The 20,419-nt window shown below is 43.8% G+C and overlaps 1 protein-coding gene across 2 annotated transcripts in view; it reads right to left on the bottom strand.

Annotated features, from left to right (window-relative positions):
* The window catches only part of ACE2 (angiotensin I converting enzyme 2), a 34,263-nt gene that overhangs the window by 6,473 nt on the left and 7,371 nt on the right, over positions 1-20,419 (bottom strand). For both annotated transcript variants that reach the window (XM_019529281.1, XM_019529282.1), the window contains exons 3-14: positions 19,966-20,059; positions 19,210-19,353; positions 18,153-18,265; positions 15,509-15,617; positions 15,181-15,278; positions 13,331-13,497; positions 10,783-11,009; positions 9,579-9,723; positions 8,854-8,952; positions 7,383-7,505; positions 6,890-7,062; positions 4,416-4,474 (exon numbers count right to left, since the gene is read on the bottom strand). In XM_019529281.1, the coding sequence (XP_019384826.1) occupies positions 4,416-4,474; positions 6,890-7,062; positions 7,383-7,505; positions 8,854-8,952; positions 9,579-9,723; positions 10,783-11,009; positions 13,331-13,497; positions 15,181-15,278; positions 15,509-15,617; positions 18,153-18,265; positions 19,210-19,353; positions 19,966-20,059 (1,551 nt within the window). The remainder of the gene's footprint in view (positions 1-4,415; positions 4,475-6,889; positions 7,063-7,382; positions 7,506-8,853; positions 8,953-9,578; positions 9,724-10,782; positions 11,010-13,330; positions 13,498-15,180; positions 15,279-15,508; positions 15,618-18,152; positions 18,266-19,209; positions 19,354-19,965; positions 20,060-20,419) is intronic.

Here is a 20,419-nt window from a genome sequence, read left to right as displayed (position 1 = left end):
GACAGGCAGCTGATAGTGCCAGTGAGTGCCAGGTTTGTTGTTTGTTTGTTTTTTGGTTGTGGGGATGCTAGTTTGGGGGGGACAGTGATGGGGGTGAGGTTCGGGGGATGGGGCCGGGCAGGGCAGTGATGGAAGGGCTCGGAGGGCAGGCAGGGGGTGGGACCAGGTGAGGTAGCCATCAGCGGGACTGGGGTGAGTGGGGCTGGGCCTGCTGGCAGGCATCGGGGGGGCTGGGGGAGCAGGTGGGGCCAGCACGGATTCCCTCATGGTCCCCTACCCCCTACTTACCAGCACTGGATGCCAGGTCCAGCTCCCTGCAGCTGGCACGCAGTGTGCTTCAGCACCAGGTCACGGGCCAGCCACAGAGACACTCTGGCTGCTACCAGAGTGTCTCTGTGGAGAACCCAGCCTCCAGTTGCCTCAGGTTTTATTTCACTCTGGTTTTTTTTACCCCTAGATAGCCAGGGGTCAGGGAACTTTTTCCCATTCCTGCACGGGGTTTGAGACACTGCAAGAGACACATGCAGGCTCATCTGGATACACCCATTGAGTTTGATTCCGCAACTGGTGCTTTTGGGGATTAGCACTTCCTCTGGCTTTTTAAAAATGTGTTTTGTATATACAGCATTGTAACTATCATGTGGTTTAATTGCCTGTGTAGGTCTCAGATAAGTGCCCTTTTAAACAAAATTATTATATTTGAGAAAAGTGGAGTGGAGGGAACTTATTGCTCAAGTGATTTAAACTTCTGATTGGAGCTTCAGTAACCAATAACCAACTGCTCTGTCTCAGGTAATCAGGAACTGGGCCTACTGCAGGTTAGCTATTTAGAAACTCTGCTTCCCTTTCAAACAGAAATGGCCCCTCAGGAAACTGTGTATATTATTATACCATGTAGTCAAACAAAGATTTCATGTGCTACTGTCTTCTTGAGAGAAGATGTCAATTTGGCCTTTAATCCCCGAAATAATGTTAATATTAAAATATACTTAAATCCCCACAAACTAAGGGTCATATCAAAATCTCAGCCCATGTTTTTAGCTTCTTATGGCATACTCCCACATTAGATACAGAGGGCACATCCAAACAAGCATGCATATGCATTTCCCTGGAGACAAACACCAGTGGCACATAGTTGTGCCTCTGCTACTTGTCCCCAGGGAGCGCCCATGTACACACACTCTGGTACATGGCAAGTTGCCCCAGGTGGGGTAGTGGAGGCTGGGGTCAGTATCTGGGCTAGCCCCCACAGCCTTACCTGGGATTCTGGGGGCCTCTTGGGGCTCCAGTGATGGCAATCCAGCACAGAGAGCATGGCTGGCAGCTGGACCATGCAACTGGCCAGCCAGGCCCTGGTTTCAGGCAGCACATGCTGTCGCCATGTGCAGCATCCTGCTCTTTCACATGTGGTTTTTTTTTCACAAGTGTTCAAAAAAATTACCACACAGAAAATAACAAATGCCTGCATGTGCAGTGTGTGTGGTTTGTGGCACTGCAGACAGTTCTGAGATGCCACATACCACACATGCGCTCTTGTCTGGATGCACCCAGAGAGAGTATTTTTAGTGACTATTTTTAAAGGGGTAGATAATAAAAAATATGAGACAGATCCTCATATGAAATAAACTATGACATATTTTTTCTTCAACCAAATAGAAATTACTGAAGCTAAAAGGGGCTGGACAGGTTAGTCTTGTAAATCATGTTTATTCCTAAAATCGCATCTGAAGCAAAGCTGCAGGTGTTTTTATTTGATTAACCTGATTTGCGACCAGTGGTATTCCACACTGCAATCAACCCTCTGATTTCAGCATGTGTAGACATGACTGACCTAGCTTTAACTAGTTATCTTGTGCCCCAATAGTGGAGGTATAGCATTACAATCTGACAAGGGACCTTGGCTATTTACTGAACAGATGACATTTATGCTACTATGACCTCAGCAAGCCAGTTTAAAGATCCAGCTATAACATACATATACCTACACTGTAGTTGGAGGTATGTCCTAAGCCAGTACTGTCTGATGAGGGATGTGACCAGTTGATCCAAGTTATATCTGCTCTATTGCCCAACTCTGCTTATTTAATATAACACTGAAGCAAATGGATACTCTTCCAAAGTCCACTGCATCGCAGTTAATGTAATGGTATTTATACAACTGGAAGGAAAAGCCTGATCCTGCCTCAGGTTTTACATTCACCAGTCTCTTTAACTCTTCAATATAAACACTGTTCTGTTTAGAATACATTCAGCAGGCAGGAGCAAAGGAGCAGTTTTTCTCTATCTTGTAATGCTCAAGCTAAGACTGTTTAGATTTCTAGAAACATGAGGCTAGACCTTAGCTGGAAATCGATGTACCTCTATTGACTCCAGTCGAGTTACACTTAGCTATCCAAGCTGGTGCAGCTAGTACACAGTTAGGTGCTTAGAAGCTTACCCCAGGCATTAGCCTCAGGGCTGTACCTACACTCATTGAAATAAATGAGAGCTTTGTCAATGATTTCAATGAATGCAGGATTAGGCCCATAGAAACTCCTGTGCCAACGTTACATAATATGCACAGCATTACTTGTTACAAGAGCCTTTATCTTAGAGCTGTCACCATTATATGCAATAAACACAAGGGGTCTGTTGTGTAATTTGGACCATTTCCAATTTTATTTTATTTTTTTGTGAACATGTCCCCTCATTCACCAAATATCCAGCATTTCACTGCTGAATCAAAGGGGCCCCTGATCCTTTGCATTCTTAACTGAAGCCAAGCAGAAGCTATGAGGAGAGAAATTCCCTGGTGCACAGTATTTTATGCTACTCTAGTGGTGTAAAACAGCTCTAAAGCCATCTTAAACTCACAGTTAAATTAGGTTTAGGATTGCTGGTGCATTGGCTGGGCACAACGGAGCAGTCAGTGCTAGAGCTGAATCTGTCTCGTGAACGTCAGGGATTCCTATGTAGGAATCTTCCTGACTTGCTTGCTAAAGCAAGGAGCCCTTGCCAAACTCAGTTTCTTGTGAGCATCACCTGGATAGAATTTACGGGAAGGCAGGGAGTTACCTAATGGAAACAGCTTGTAATTTGGTAAAGCAGGGACTGGTTTGAAGGGAAAAAGAAAAGTCCCATGCTTCCCTCCTTGGAGCTTGGGAACATATTTAACATACAGTAATTCAAATTAAGTACTCTAAATAAGATTGTATTATAGCTGCTCAATTGCACAACAAAAAGAACAGGTTGGCAAAAAAGCCAGGCATAAAAAGGAATTAAGGTAAACATTAACTATAATGACTAATAAATGTGTTGTAATATGGAGACAAGGTTTTTATGGGTGATATCTTTTATTGGACCAACCATATGCTGGGGGAGATTTTAGACCAGCTTTTGGGTACACCGTTTCTAGCTGGTCTAATAAAAAAATATCACCTCTGCCATGAGTTTTGATTGCTTCCTCAAGAGTCATTCCATGTTACTGTTATCAGTTTTGAAATGTATCTACCTCAAGTCATCAGGCTAGATAGCAATAAAAATAATTACCAGACTTTACATGCAAGAGTGATAGAACTTGTAGTATCTGTTTGTGTGATAAATAAGCCCACATTTGTACCAACCAATGGCTTCCTACACCTAGGTCTGAATTCTAACCACTGTTGTTTGAGTCTAATAGGCAACAAGCATCTGCCTAATGTGATCCCATCGCCAAAAACAAAAGCTAGCTTTAATGAGAAAGAAGTATTTGTTTTTAAAGACATTATACAGCATTAGACAAAGATGCTTAAGTAGGTGGGCCAAAGTAGTCAGTAGTCAATGCTTATTAAGGGAGATGCCTTCCTTTGTTTCACTGCTTCTAAATCCCATATCAAACACAGAAAAGATATTTGAGCGCATGGATAGGAGTGCAGACAAAGGAGGGAATGAGGACAGCAGAGCTTATGTGAACCTGGAAAGGTTACAGCAAATAGTGAGACAAAAGCTAGAAGCAAAAGTGACCTAGGACCTGGTAGGTGCCTAAATGCACTTAGGTGCCAACTACTGCACCTTGCTCAGGTCTCTGAATGAACATAAACATGCTGACTTTCATGACACAGCCTCACCTTGGACTTTAGACTCACAGGAAGCAGCAAGCAGGAGGTGAGCACACCCACTTTGCATGAACTGTTTCTCAGAGGATTTAGTAGGCTGAAATGCAATTGCATTGAGTTGCCTAAGTCTACTTATGTTCTTAATAGGTAGAATATTATCTGGCCCTTGATATATGAATTTTCCAAAGGGTCTCCAGTGCCTACTATATAAGATGTAATTTGATACTACCAGATTGCCCTATGACTGTTAAAACAAAGCAGGAAATTAAAACACCACAGTAATATATTGGTCTGAGTCTATTCCAGAAGACCCCATCCAGAATGATGTACCTAAGTACTTACTGCCTTGTCTCCGAGTGCTGATTTCAGACTGATCCGTACTTTGATTGAATTGGCAGCATCTGTTTTTAAAAGAAACGAGCATTGCGTCAGACTTCCAAAGTCAATACCATAAAGCTGCTCCCTGGTATCATTAGTGTTGAAGTGATGGGCTTTTATCAATACATTTTACTCTCTCACAAAATAGTGGTAGACACAACTCTGTTCTCGGCCCCTAGGCTGTGCTGCATACTGACTGCAGCCTTGGTCGTGTGGCTTAGTAGTTCAGCATTAGACTGACAGCTTTGGGTAGGATTCCAGCGCATTGAATAAAGTATCTTGCAGTTCCTACAACTCTTTCTTGATTCACCTTTTTTTAACATGGCCAGCAAAGGAGAGAAGAGAGGAAATGGCACTTAGCATTCCAAGCTGGTTTGCACAGGTTCAGGCTAGACAAAGATGCAGGCAGGATTTTAGGCAAGGATCAAGGTAAAGGATTCATAGTTTCATAGTTGGTAGGGTCAGAAGGGACCTGAGCAGACCATCAAGTCCGGCCCCTGCCATGGGCAGGAAAGAGTACTGGGGTCAAACAACCCCGGCTAGATGTCTGTCCAGCCTCCTTTTAAAGACCCCTAGGGTAGGAGCGAGCACCACTTCCCTTGGAAGTTGGTTCCAGATCCGAGCTACCCTGACTGTGAAGTAGTGCCTCCTGATGTCTAGCCTGAATCTACTCTCTGTAAACTTATGGCCGTTATTCCTTGTTACTCCCAGTAGTGCTCAGGGGAACAGGCACTCTCCCATTACCTGCTGGTCTCCCTTGCCCAGTTTATAGATGGCCACCAGATCCCCTCTCAGCCTTCTCTTGTGATTAAACTAGGCAAGATTCAGTCAAGATCTAGGAAGGAGCAAGCAGGTTAGCAGAGATCCAGAAGACCAAGAGAAACAGCCCTGCGAGCTGCTTGCTCAAACAGCTCTCTGCTGTTGGGTCTGAAGTGATCTAGGCCAATGGGCCTCGGGCCTTCTTCCTGAGAGCCCTATGGATGACTCAGCCAGTGCCCAATTACCTCCAGCTAGGGCAGAAAGCATGGCAGAGAGCTAGCTCAGTCCTTTCTGGGCCCAGATTAACTGCACTTGCAAAACCTTGCAGCCTCAAACAATAATTTGTCCCTCTCTCTTTTTATGCATACTGAGTTTTGGAGGCAGCCAATTTAAAAAGGAATATCTTTAAAAGTTGCCCCTCTGTCAATATATTCATTACCAAGGTCAATAGTTCTATTTCTTGGAATCATACCAAGCATTGATCAGGGTGGATCCAAGGGCAGTGCAGCAGTACAGCTGCACCCCTCCTTCTACTACCACTGTCCCTGGCTGACCAGGGTGCAGGAGAAACCCCCAAGCCACTCCTATCCTGCTCCACCTGTGTGGAATAGCTATGTAGGGAGCTCAGCTGGGGACAGTGGCTGCAGCAGGTGACTTTCCTCTTTCTGCACTTGCTGTCTGCCATCCTTTATAACCCCCACTGGTTGGGGAAGGCATTGGAAAGAGGAACCTGCCCCCAATCACTGCTGTCCCCAGCTGGCTGTTCCCAGTGCCTTAGTGCCTCAGAGCTGCTCATGAGCCACTCCCACCACATGCTGCAGGAAACAACTATATGGGCTGCTGGGCTTGGCCAGGGAAAGCAGCAGCAGTGTGCAGGTTCCTCCTTCCAGGGCTTGCTTCCTAACCAGCAAGGGACTCCTGGGGAGCAAGCAGGGAAAGGGGGCTGGAAGGAGGAACCTGCCTGTCACCCTGACTGTCCCTGGATGAGTCCAGCTTCCCATGCAGCTGTTCTGCACAGCCCTTGGTTGTAACAGGGCAGGAACAGCTCTGGAGTTGTCCCCATACTTCTGGGGACAGCAGCCATGGCAACAGCAGCAGTGGGCAAGTCCTCTCTCTTCATAAGCCTGTTCCCTGCCCACCTTCCCAGTGTCCCCCACCAGTCTGGGGACTCCAGCTACACTTTGTCTTTACCCCCATATGGTCCATGCCACATATGCCACCCCCCCGTTACTAAATCCTAGACCTACCCATGTCAATCATAGTAGTTGACAGTAACACATGGCACATCTATACATGCATTAATGTGCCACTGTTACTGCACATTAAGTTTAGTACCTCTACTGTGAGATACTCACTAATTGTGCAGTAATTGGCACTAGTGTGCAGTGGCACCAGCGCATGGTCTTTTCATGATGTTTAATGAGCAATAGACTAATTCTACTGTGCATTAGTGCATTAGCACGGCTTCTGCCGTGACACGCCAATGCATAGTACAATTAGCCTACTGTGCATTAAGCATCTTGTGTGGATGTGCCCACAGACTCTGCACATACTGACTTCCTTGCTATTCAATGAAAACTCTAATCTTTACCCTCTACTCCCAACTCCAGGAACCTTCACAAAATAGGAGAAGAGTATCATGGTATTTCCTGGACTGTATATATTAAAGAGGTACATACATGGTGTCCAGGTTGTATTCCAGCCAATGCGCCTGTTGGTGTTATTCTTTTGCAGCCACTGATATAAGGGCTCAAAGTAGTGGAGCAAGGGTGTTGCATTCATTGTCTTTTCTCCCGTCACACCTTCTAATGCCTGGGTCCATGGTTGTGATCTCCCCAAGGAAAGCATGCTCCTGTGTATGAAAAGAGGGGAAAATGCTGCTATATTCCATCTATCTGCAAATTATTTTACCAGGATCTGGTCTGGAAGTATGCCTTTCCTCTTCTGATTTTTTCCCCACTCTTATTAAGGCAAATACATTCCCTTCTCATTAAGTGAAAACTAAGCTCCTAAAGGTCAGATCCTCCGCTAATATAACCTAATGTAATCAGACTCAGAAAAGGACCTGTCATCCTTGCGATAACTCCATGGTCTTTAGTAACATTAGCAGGGATGCATAGGACTTAGGCCTATTATAATTTCTTTTATACAGCAAATTGTGTAGCTTTTTACCGCAATTTGTCACCAGCTGCCGTGGAATTGGTAATGTCACATTTATAAAGAGGACCTGTATGTTTAGCAGCTTTGCAGAGTGCCTCCTGAAACTGGAACTGATAAATGGTCCTTGTGTAATATCTAAAGGAAGACAAAGGAACAGAAACAACACGTTCCATTAAGCATTTGGCAAAGAAACAGCCACCACATTCCCACTTGTGTGTTAGATCCTATCATGCTGTATTTTCAGTGCAGGGAAAGCCTAATCCCAGAGCACTTCATCAACCCCCAGTGCTGGGTGAGCACAGTCAGGAACTTTCAGCTGATGTGACCCCCAGTCGCAGGGGACACTTAAAAACAATCCTTACTTCTGCTACCACAGCACAGTCTGCCCACCCTGGTTTGGGGAGAAGCTGGGAGCAGAGGTTTGAACCATAGAGTTCTGGGTGCATTCCAGAGCAACACTTTGCCCTGAATGTACTGGAGGGAAAAGGTGAGGAGCAGTACAGTTTGGGATGCCTGGAGATCTGACTAGACACTAGGCTTGGAAAACTCTGTGCCTACACATAATATTGAGTGGGTTCATGGAGGACTGGCTCAAAACAGTATTTGATTTTCCTGTGATGCTTTTGAAACATTCTCAAAATTTAAGCTGGTCTTAAGTGGTGTGCATAACTAGACTCTTGGGGCACCTATACACACACCTGACACTTTCTCTGATGCATGGTAATTAGTAGAAGGAGCTTTAGTTCAACCACGCCACCACCATTTTGAAGAGTGGGACGCTGAATACACAAAGTGTTGCAGGAGCTTTAATTAGAGTGGCTCCTAAGAGCTGCTCTAATTAAAGTGCCCCCTCCTTTACCCCGGAGCACATGTAAAGATGTCCTTGGGGCTCAAAGTGTGTTTAGAATGTTCTCTCTCATCCATCTCCACCTCTCTAACATGTAAGTAAGTTACCCTAAAGGTAGACTGTTGTGGTCCTTCATGGTAACCCAAAGTGCCAAAATCCAGTGCAGCAGAAAAGCCAAAATCTGTTTCTGATTATACAATCTGAGGTCACAATGGCTTTCATTCTCCACTCCCACCAGTGGATGGGGGGTCCCAGGGAACCAACCACAACTGTACCTGTGCTAGGGCTGGGAGGGGATTAATTGCCGCAGGAAGTCACAGAGACCTATTTTTACTGGTTTCACGCTGGGAAGAGTTCCCCTGTGAAGCCAGAGATCTCAGCTAGCATTTTCCAGGCCACTTTGTCCTGCATAAGAACACAGCCTTATGAATGGCCTTATGAACAGCTTTATGAATAGACACTGGTCTGTGGGCCTGATCCTACAATGGAAAGACTCCTGTTGACTTCAGCAGGCTTTAGGTCAGGTTCTAAATGAAAGAAGACTTTGACCCTAAGAATTTAACCCAGATGCTTTAGTCACCAGGTGCTTGTTGTATATCCCACAATGTAAGTTACAAATGTAATATAAGTCAGTACCTTATGAAAGAGTAATCATTGGCCACATGGAACAGGGCTGCAGGGTCACAGTATGTTTCATCATGAGGCACTGGTTCAACCACACCAACTATTTCTTTTCTGGAATGGGGAAATAAAGAGGTTTCTATTAGTCATTCACAAGACAAAATATATTTGCAAGTAATCACTGTTCATATCCTTTTTTACCTTCCAAACAGAAATTACAAATGAACTAAATGAGGCTCCTAAACTGCTGTTGTTCTGTGTATAGAGCTCATTCTGAGAAACATATCCTGAACTGCACCATAAAGACAAGACCCGCTTCAGCACAGCAAGATCTCCGAAATGAATTACCTCATTCCAGGGAGACATTTAGTCCACCCAGCATCAGGAGTACCAAAACCCTTATCTTCAGGTAGACAGCATTTCAGTGCCACTTTAACACATCTGATTAGTTTTGCTAAGTAACTTGGGATTCCCATCTACTTCCCTGACTCCTTGGGTACTCCTGAAAAATGAAAGCTGAATTATCCCTGTGATGATTTGGGGCAGAAAATCTGCCAAAGAGTTGAGAGTTAGAGAGGGTAGCTGAAGACTTAGGGAATAACCCAGGTCCTGCTTGTTAGGACCCAATCATGGCAGCCTGAAGTATGTTCAGTAAAGTGAACTTAACCAGGGTAATGTCAATCCCTGGGCCATCCTCCCAACCTCTCTCAGAAGTCCATCTTCCTGTTCCCCCTACATACTTCATGTCCCACCACTTCTTCATCCACTCCTCTTTTGGAATGTCACCACAAAATACCATCCATCTCCACTTCTCTAGCATGTAAGTAAAAGGCATTGTTCCAACAATTGTGAGGGCTTGTTTGAGTAGGAAGTTGATGTCAGTATCTAAAAAAGAGCAAAGCATAACTGTCATGAAGACATGAGTGTGACAGGGGCCATCCCAAGGCTGATCTCTATGTCAGCCCACCCACCTGTCCCAGGCAGTCCATCCACCTACCTTTCCTGCCATGCCTTGTTGTAATGAAAATAAATAGATAGTTCTAGGTGAGATGCTGCCCTCTTAGTGCCCAGGGTGTACTACATAACTCCAACCTCCCCTTATCATGTCCCAAACCTTGCAGGTGTCATACTACTAACATCTCCTCTATGCAACCCTCTGGTTCCAGGCTCTCTGGGTCCCTTTCTCTGGCTCCTTTCTGTCATGGGATTCTCTGCTCCCTTCTCTCTAGTGCCTAACTGGTGCTGGGCTCTCTGCACCCCTTTCTTGGGTGGCTCTCTGGTGCTCGGCTCTCTGAGCACCTTGCTGGGCTCTTCCCAGTTTGTATGCCCCTTTCTCTGAGCACTAATGAGGCCTCCAAACCTCCCTTTATAGCCTCATCCCGGTCCACCAGTACATACAGCAACACAACCATAAGCCCCCTGGGCTATAACATAACATTGATAATAAAGACTATGTTCTGCCCCCTTAAGAAAACAAAATTCCCGCCCTAGAATAGTGTCTCCTAGTCCTGGCTACCTTATAGGCTCCTAGAGCCTTAGTCCTTCTAAGCAGCAAAGCAGGTGACCAAAGGTCTCTAGGTAGCTGTTGAAGGCTGTGTTCCTTCCCTTAGCAGTCTCCAGAGAGAGAGAGAGTGAAACTGCTAGCTCCAGCCTAAGTTTATATATCCCCAGTCCTACTTCCTTCCGGTCATCTGACCATCTGCAGGTGCTGGCCAATTATCCCATTTGGCTGTTGTTCAAGCAACCTGAAGCTGTGGAGCTCCGTTTTTCCTGCAGGGCCCTCCAGCCAGGCAGCTTCTGCCCTTAAAGGAGCAGTCACATATTAGTACCCTGCTACAATGAGTAATGAATAAGATTACTGTACGTAATGGAATTTTCAAAAACATGCAGGTCATTTTCCCATTTTGCTAGAAAATACAACATGAGTGTGTTTTAATGTTTTACCACTGTCTTCCTGAAAAGTAGGTTCTAGAAGGCCAATAGATTTCAAATGCTCTGGAGTAGCTGCAGAAAGTGACATGATCTCTCCTACTGCTTCATGGAATCCTTCATTAGCACCATTTCTTAGGAGGAAATCAAGGTTGGAGTATGCCATGTCATATACAATATGCCCCATCTCATGATGTGCTGTCAGGAAGTCATCCATAGTCACTTTGGTGCACATCTTGATCCTGTATTTCAACAAAAAGTGTTTGCAATTAAAAAGAAGCTATGTCATGCAGCTATGAAATTTCAGTTCAATTCTGAAGAACTGGATGCTGCCATTTCAGTTGCAAAACAACCTCAGTAACTCTGTTATGAACCCTGTAGGGTTTGGCGTGCTCATGGTTTTCCAAAGCATTCACCTTTTGGCCTGTCCTGTTTCTGATAACTCTCCAAAGGTGATTTGGAAGACAGTTTAATCACAATACCTTCAGTTGCTATTAAATTCTGCAGAGACAAAAAGAATATTGCTGACCGCGTCATACATGGTGATGTAAAAAGTGACTAAACTTGCTCCAAAACTTGGCTTGTAAATAACTGCCTACTGAGCTGAACATCCATTGCCAAGTTTAAACAATACAATAATATTATTGTATATACTATGAGGACTAACAAACACTGGTTACTGTACATGAAATATATCAGCTATTTTTGATGTTCCAACCCTTTGAACAGCCTTCTACATTTACATTTACATTTAATTAAAACCCAGCAGAAAAAAAATATTATTCCTTCAAATAGGGGTGCACCAATAAAGATTTTTTTGGCCAATACCAATAGCCAATTATTAACCAGGCATATTGGCTGATACGGATCCAATTACCAAAATGCAGCCTGGCAGCTTAGAGAGCAGCATCCATCCAGTTAAGTCAGTGGGGAAAAAGGGGCATGGGGGGGGCACATCAAGGCCACCATGGTGAAAGAGGGAGTGGGGTTGAGGGAAGTGCTGCCCAGCTGGGGCAGGGTGGGGCACAGGATGATACCACAGGCAGCTCGTTTGGGAGCATGGGAGGGCAGGAATGGGGGGGTCGGCTCCTGCCACTGCAGGCACCCATGGGGGAGTCATAGTGTCCCCCAGATTTGTGCCTGGGGTGAGGGCGGGCTGCCCACTGCAAGCCAGTGCTGGGGGCTATGCCAGTCTCTTACTGGGGTGGGGGCTGAGTCACGGCTGTGCTCAGGGTAGGCAGTGGTGGCACTAGAAGGGAGGACTATGGGGCAATATGGGGTGGCTGTAGCCCACCCCATAGTCCCCCCCAGTGACACTACCACCCCCCTGCCTATGCCAACCCTGAGCACAGCCCCAGCCCAGTCATCCCACTGGGAGAAGCCAGATACAGCCCCCAGCCCCAGCCTGCAGTGGGCAGCCCGCTTTCATACCATGCACAAATCCAGGGGGCACCATGACTCCTGCAGCACTACTCCCTCCCTCACCACGGGGACCTCGATCTGCCTCCCCAAACCCCTCTGCCCTGCCACAGACTTACCAGCTAGACTCTGTTCTCCAAGCTTTCAGGTGCATTCCTGGCCATGTGCATACTGTGGCTCCATGCATGCATGCAGCATTTATCGGTGACATTATCAGCCACATAGACCAAAAAAAGCTGATTGCCAATAGCATCAATTTGCCTTTTATTGGTGCTGATATGGTATGGAATGATATATTGGTGCATCTCAACTTTCAAATGTAGATTTTCTTTACCACCACCAAATAACACTGATGCAAGATGAAAGATAGGAATCTTTCAGACTCATATCACTGACCAATATGTTGCAACCTTCCATTAATCTTATTCTCTCTTTGTAGGGTAACTACAACTGATTTCAAGGGGAGATAAAATCTCCTCCAAGGGGCCTTATTATATAAAAAAATCACATTCCTACTATATACTAATTAATTAAGCACATGGGGTTCATCTACACAAGACGTTAATTGTGCAGTAGCCTAATAATGCTGCACAGTAGCGTGTCATAGCATGGGCAGTGTTAATATGCTACTGCACAGTATTATTAGGCTACTGTGCAATAGTGGCACTAAAAAGGCATTTGTCGGTACTACTGTGCAGAAATTCCAGTTACTGCATATTTATGTAGTACTTGATTATACAAGTTCTAAATTAAATATGCAGTAACTACTGCACATTAATGACCATGTAGACATGCCCATAAGGATATATTTTTTCACTGACTTACATCTTAGAAGGTCTCAGGAAATTCATTGTTCATTTGTGATTTTTTTTTAAGTTATGAGAAATTGTTTCTTTCCTTAACTTGAAAGAGTATAAATAAACTCCTAATTTATACAAGAGGGTAATCCACTGATCCCTACATAACAGGTTGCAATTACAGACTTAAAATCCCTGAACTTCTCTAAACCTTTAATTTTATTTTTAAAAATATAAAATTAAGGAAAAAATGATAGTATTAAAGTAACAGTTTGATTCTGTGCAGAATATACAGATGTGTACAATCTGTGAGTACCTGTAAGAAGGATTCACAGTAGTTTCAGTACCTGTAATCCTTATTTCCCATATCCCAAGCTGTAGGATGGCAAACCACCTTTCTATCATTAGGCTCAGTAAGCATAGAGTTGTTCCAGAAACCTGGAGTCATTGGAGGCAGGCCAATGGAAACAAAAAAGTTCTCAGCTGCTTTAAATATTTTTGAAGCATCCCAGTTCTGAAACAGACAGTGATAATTTGGTTATACTATTAACCAATCTCTCTATCGGTAGTCCATTCCCACAATGCCAAAAACCAGCCCAAAGGACTGTACATGTATTACTTCTCAACAACTTCAAATCAAAGTCTAACTGTTTTCAAATATGGTATTAGTTTTCTGTAATGGCCAACCTAACAACTCATCCTGATAACCTTGTTTTCTCTGATTTAAAAAAATCCCCAATTTTTGGTTAAAAAAGTAATCCCAAATCCACATTTGTTCTGTGATTAAAATGAAATACCACTACATGTATATCTATATATTAGTGGCATTTCATTTTAATAATGGAAAAATATGGATTTGGGGTCACTTTTAAACCAAACATTGGGATTTTTTTTAAATCAGAGAAAACTAGGATCTCTGTTGATAACCCAGAGTCCAAAATAGAAAATGTTAACAGAAAGATAAGATGGAAAGCACTTATTCTCGTCAGTAATCTAGGGAATTTTTAAATCAGGAGTAGCTTGTCAAAGATGGGGATGCAACATGAGTGTGAGAAGAGAATTGGGCCTGTAACCAAGAATTCAAAGAAACAGCATATCTCAGTAAAAATAATAAATAAATAAGAGTACAACTTAGGAGTCATTTATCAGGCCATAACTACATTTCAAAGTCTAAACCTTCCTCCAAATTTCATTAGCAATGACCTGCTGCTTAACATCAGACACTAGAGCACGAAGACAGGAAGTAGATTTCAGTGGTTAGGGTGTAAGCCTGAGATGTAGCAGATGCAGTTCCTATCTCTGCTCTGCTTTTCTTCTGGGCAAAGTCACTTAGGGCCAGATCCCCCACCTCTGAGCATGTTTATAGGCAACCGCTTGAACACAGAGGTTTTTCTTTATCTTCATCCCTCTTCAAAGCTTAAAGCTTAAAGTCTTACCAAGGCTGGACACTGGCATCTCCATTCACTTGGAATCCAGAGTGCCTACCTTCCTTTGTCAAGACAGGCCCCTAACTACATAATTCTTCAAGGCTAGTATTAGAGTGCACCTCCAAGAAATGGGAGGCCAGGGTTATAAGCTCTCCTCAGCCTGATGGGATCCAAGCCCATATCTCTCACTTCTCATAAGAGTACCAGGTTGCAGAATTTCAGGCTACAAATTCCAATGCAGCCTTATTGTACTAGGACTTTACTAAACAGTCCCTGTTCTTAGAGTTAGCAGTGTAAGGAGACAAGACAGGAAAATAGGAGGAAAACAAGAGGCAACATCCAAATGGATTGACTGGAATGATGCCTGGTAATGACTGTTCAGTTCAGACTATGTTGGGTGGGATTCTATTTTATTGGACTCTCTATACTCATAAAATATCAATTTGTGGAACAGATGCAGAAGAGGGGAATCAATTTGAAATTGAGACTGGACCGTACAAGAGGCTAGAAAGAGTAAGAGGAGTCAAGGAAGAGTAGAACAGATGAGAATCATACAGATAAACACAAGGGAAGAATAAAGGAAACTATGAAAGGATGTGCAGACAATAATTCAATGCCTAGGACATGACTTCACCTCAGGCCAGCCATAGTATTCTAGGTGAAAGCTGAAACATTTGATGTATTTTAAATGCTATCTAAAAATGTCATGTACAGAACCACATGAATCACAGCAAAACCGAATTTTCAATGCAACCCACTTTAAGTTTTACCTTTTTGACCATTGTATGAGTTACATCAATGTTTGGTTTGTCTGGGTAGGGAACTGTCAAGGGATACAAATTTGTCCAGAATCTCCCCCACATGTCACCTTCAATGGAAAAGGAAAAGTTACAAAAAATTTAGTGTATACTGTATCATGTTTACAATCAGTAGTTATTAAATTTGTTTCACTGCATGTGGTAGCATTTTCCTACACATGCACTCAGGCTGTACATTGTATGTCTTACTGTATATGTAGCTCTTTATGTCATCCACCCCATAAATATTTATGAAACATTTATGAAAACAAGCTAATATAGTAAAGCTGCATTTTCATACCAAGTAAATGGGCAGGAAGACATCCGGTTTTGCTGATGCGATCTGAGCCATAGACCTGTTCCAATTTATATCTCACGTAAGCATGCAGTTGTTGATATAAAGGTTTTATCTGAAAAGACAGAAAGGAGATATAGCTAAGAGGAATTAATTTATCTAAATCTACATCCTGAATGTAGAGCCTAGAAATTTAAACCAACTTGGGGGGTGGGGGGGCTATTGTAATATACCTGTTAAATAATCTGAGCACATGAATACAATGTTCAGTGACTATATTTCAAAAAGAGGAAGACAGCTGTGTTAGTCTGAAATCAGTCAGAAGCCAGGGTCAGTATGCATCTTTATAGACTAAATAAATAAGATATAGAGAGAGAACACAAGCTTTTGTAAACCCAAGTTCAGATGCTGTAAAAGGATAGCATGAAGTAGAGTATAAAGTAGGGTGAATGATTAGAATACAATAGATAGGAAAGCAAGGCGGAGAGTGAGGGGGAACAGGTATAGGGACAGTGCTGTGAGAGGCATACACACAAAGAAGCCATAGGAACAAATGGGTTACAAAAGTTAATCCAGATAATAGAATAAGAATCAATAGCCCCTGTTTAAACTATACTTAACAGTCCAGATTGTGGATGATTTCTTGTTCTGCAATTCCCCATTCAAACTGATTTTATTTATTTTTCTGCCTGAGAACAGCAATGCTGAGGTCAGGGATGGAGTATCCAGGGAGGCTGAAGTGTTCTCCCTCAGGTTTTTGTGTCGCTCTGCAGCAGCTGATGTCAGATCAGTGTTCATTCATTCTTACACATAGAGATCATCCTGTCTGTCCAAAGTAGACAGCAGAGGGGAATTGTAAACAGATAATGGTGTATATGATGTTGGTAGAGTTGCAGGTGAATACACCTTGGATACTGTACTCCTTGTTATTAGGTCAAGTGATGGTGCACTCCAGAACATATCGCTCATTTTCCTCCACAGTAAAGGGGGGACTCCAGTACCTGACCCTACTGATACTGCTCAAAAACAAGTCATGTGGTAGCCATATAGTGCCACTTAACAGAGGTCACTACAGACCCATGGCTCAGATACACTCTGTGGGCATGTCCAGATGAGTGTGGCTGTGTGGTATGTGGTGCCACATTGGGGGCAGGTTGGCACTGGGAGATCCTGGTGTCAAAAACCCCCATGCCTTAAAATAGTAATGCGGTGCACATGGCAGCAGTGAATGCCACTGGAAACCAGAGCTTGTCTAGCCAGAGCCACACCCCGGCTGCCAGCAAGACTCCATGTTCCTGGACTGCCATGGCTGCAGCCTGCAGAGGCCCTCAGGGCCCTAGGTAAGGGTGCTGGAGCCAGCCCAGGTGCTAGCCCCAACCTCCCCTACCTCACCCGGGGCAACATGCCATGTGCCAGAGCATGCATGCAAAGGCTTTTCCTGGGAACAAGCTGCAGGGGCACATATTGTGCTACTGCTGTTTGTTCCCAGGGAAATGTATGTTCCCACTCATGGGGACGTGCCCTGTGAGGCCAGATGCAACCTCCATACAAGAGAAGGACTCCAAATTACCTGACTTATCTCTATGGTTGGATTTAGAATGTCAAAAAGGGAGAGTGCAGATGGTGAAGTGCTTCATCATAACACGTATTTTTCTCCAGTAAAAAACAAATTAGAAGCTTTACTAATATGCGAGGGGCCTAGGGCTATATTATTCCATTTCAGTTTGAAGGACACACAAATAGAACTTCCTGGAATGTTTTCAAAACAATCTGCAGGGCTGTGAAATACGAGCTTCATTACCAGGAGCAGCAAACAGATAGCAGAATTTCAGAACTAAGGATAGCTTGGTTGGTGGAACATCAAGACCATTAAAAAGAAGAGAGTTAACACCTGTGGAATGAAGTGCTTAGAAGGGATTAGGTAGATTACAATGAGCCATGAAGTCAAGTAGCTCCCTCAACACTACCTGCCTAGAAATGCTGCTGCCACTTCCAAACAGCCAGTTTTAAACTTTGGGTGGAGCAGGAATCAAAGAGGGGTACAAGTGCATCAGTGCACCTACCCTGGATCTACCCCGGGTTATCTTTCCCCTTATGTAGCAAGAAAGCATAGGTTCTGATGCTTAGCTATCTTCCCACGGTTGCCCCTTGGAAATGGGATAAATAGACTTTGGAATAAATTGAGGCATGTTGGACCAAGGACGGAAGCTAATTCTAGGAAAGGGGCCAGGTTCACGTAAATTTGGGGCTTGCCCCAGATTAGCCTTGAAATGTTATATTTGTTCCAATGTAAAGCACCAAGTGAAAGTGAAAGCATTGTGAAAATAATAATATTATGAGAGAAGTAATCAGCCATGTTAGTGTGAAGTCAGGCAGAAAGACAGGGTAGATTTGCACCTTATCTGATTCAGGCTATAAGGTGTAAATCTACCCTGCTTTTCACCATAACTATTATGAGCCAAAGCAGTCTGTGCCTCCACAAACCCAAACCACCAGACTTGCCAGAATGTTATCACTTTCCCTCAGCATCAACAGCTCATGTTGGATCTATTGATTCTCCTCATGAAAAACAAACCTGTAGAAAAAGCAAAAACAGCCCACATCACCACAATAAAGAACTATCCTGCAAGACTTGGCACTGAATCTGTACCTGCTCAAATGTCCGTTCTACATCATCAATGAGCTGGTTACGATTGAATCTATATTCTGGAGGAAAATCTGTTTCATAATTTCCTCTCCAGTAATCTCCATAATCATTGTAATCTGGAAAACAAAGCCATATTCTTACTTACGCGAGGAGAGGGTGATTTAGTTGTTTCAATCCCCTGAGGCAGTACTGATACAGTCTGGACAGAAATTTCCACAAGGCCAGTGGTGTTTAACTTCTAGCCTGTGGGGCAGCATCATCCACCCCACAGATCTGAAAGGTTGGGAACAGGGGAGTGGTGTCAGCAGTAATAGCAGCAGTTTCCTCACCACAACATTTCCAGAACCAGGGGAAGCCTTGCCGGCTGGATGACATGGCTCCACATGCCAGATCGTGCCGGTGCGTGCGGTCACTCCATGGCTGGATTCAGGGTATGGAGTCAAGCCAGCACACTTGCCAAGGACATGGCTGGATCCAGCATGCTGGATCAAACTCATAGACTGACCACACATGCCACTTCTATGCAGGATCTGACCTAAAGACTGCCCCTGCCTGTGGGAATTAGCCCACAGATTGACCCTGCACCACTCTTCTGGCCCTCAATACCAGAAAGTTGAGCACCACGGAAGAAGGGCATTCACCCTCTGATACAAAGTGTAGCTCATTGGAAACTGAAAAACTAAGCCAAGTCCACAATTACTGACTCAGAAGTTTGCACATAGGACACATTCAGCTGTGTTTTTTTTTAGATTTAAGTAGTAAAAGATGCTGCTGTGTCATTGTTAAAGAAAATAACAATATAGTCTCTTCAGTATGGTACCTGGTCTGATCTGATTCCTGGCCTGAATATCTACTCCCCTTGCACTTTTTGCAACGAGTTACATGTGTGGAGGGAGTGCAAACTCTGTGTAGAATTCTATCCACCCCTAGGTGGAAAGTGATGAATCATGATTTTGCTTGAGAATAACCTGTTCAATGACTGTGCAAAACTTTAAATAGGCTGCAGCAAATCCTCTTCGCTGCATTTCTGAAAGGAAAAACAAATGTAATTGCAACTTACTATTACTTCTTGCAGCTTCATTTTTCAGCTCAACATATTCTTCATACAGCGGCCTCATCTTCCTGCCAATGTCTGCTCTCCAACCTTGCCAAGCCCAGAGTTTCTCTGAATAATCAGTCCCACTAGCCATAATGACATCCAAACCTGCCATCAGAACATACAAAATACTAAGGTGAGGTTTTAGTATCTACAGTGCTTAAGATTGCAAGTGGGAGAGGAAGATGGGAAACACCCTGGTCATACCCAGTTCACTCTCCCTTTCAGCATCCGCTCTCTGCCACCATGTGACACCGGATACTAGGCAAGATGGACCTATGGCCTAATACACTAAATGACAGTCCTTATGTTCTTATTCTGCACCCAAGAGAATGAATATGTTGATGAGCGCCCAGTATTGCACTAAGGCATCTACATTACATCTGTTTCAGGGAATATTTGTGTGCAGAGCTTTACTGCAGCTTCACTGTAGCATTCCCAAACCACAGACCTCAGGAAATGTTCACAGGCCTTTGAATTGGCCAGGTGAAGGATTGATGAATTCTGCAATATGTGCAATTTCACTAAATTATTCCACATACATAAAGTCCCAGCAAAATTGTACTGGACATGAAACAATAACAATAAATAAAGATATCCAAAGCAAGGTCATTTGAAGCAAGATCATCTTTCACTATTAAAAATCTTCTCTGTGCTCTGTTCCACTTCTAAAACCTGCAATAAAGAGCATTGTACAAACACTATTAATTAATACTGTACCTGGCTCTAGCAGTAAACAGTTAAAAGGATCTCCAGGTTTACAGACAGTCCCAGTACTGTAGAGGGTGCTCATCTTACTTAAAATAGAGTTCAGCTGAAATTGAGATACCAGAAATCCCATTTAAAACACTTATTATATACAAAGTAGCAATCATTTAATTAACATTACTCCTTAAAACCTCAGGTCAATAGTCTATCCCTATCAGTCAAGCAGTTAAACATTAGGCCTGTGCAAAGCGGCTAGTATTCGCTTAGGATTTGGCCAATTCAGGGATTTGGTGATTCAAATCACTTTCCTGAATCAATTCAGCCGAATCTTTGAATCACCCAGGCCCATCCCCCACCCACTGTCCCTGCCCCGGCAATGGCTGCAGCACCCGGCCCTCCTCCTGCACTTTGATAAAAAAAGCCCCAACTCACTGTGTCCTGCTAGGTGAGGGGTGATCCCCACTGC

The sequence above is a fragment of the Crocodylus porosus genome, unplaced genomic scaffold (assembly GCF_001723895.1).
Source record: "Crocodylus porosus isolate Cpor-Errol unplaced genomic scaffold, CroPor_comp1, whole genome shotgun sequence".
In the NCBI taxonomy this organism is placed as follows: domain Eukaryota; kingdom Metazoa; phylum Chordata; order Crocodylia; family Crocodylidae; genus Crocodylus; species Crocodylus porosus.
The sequence above is the reverse complement of the archived record's forward strand: the minus strand, read 5'-3'. Positions and strand labels throughout refer to the sequence as shown.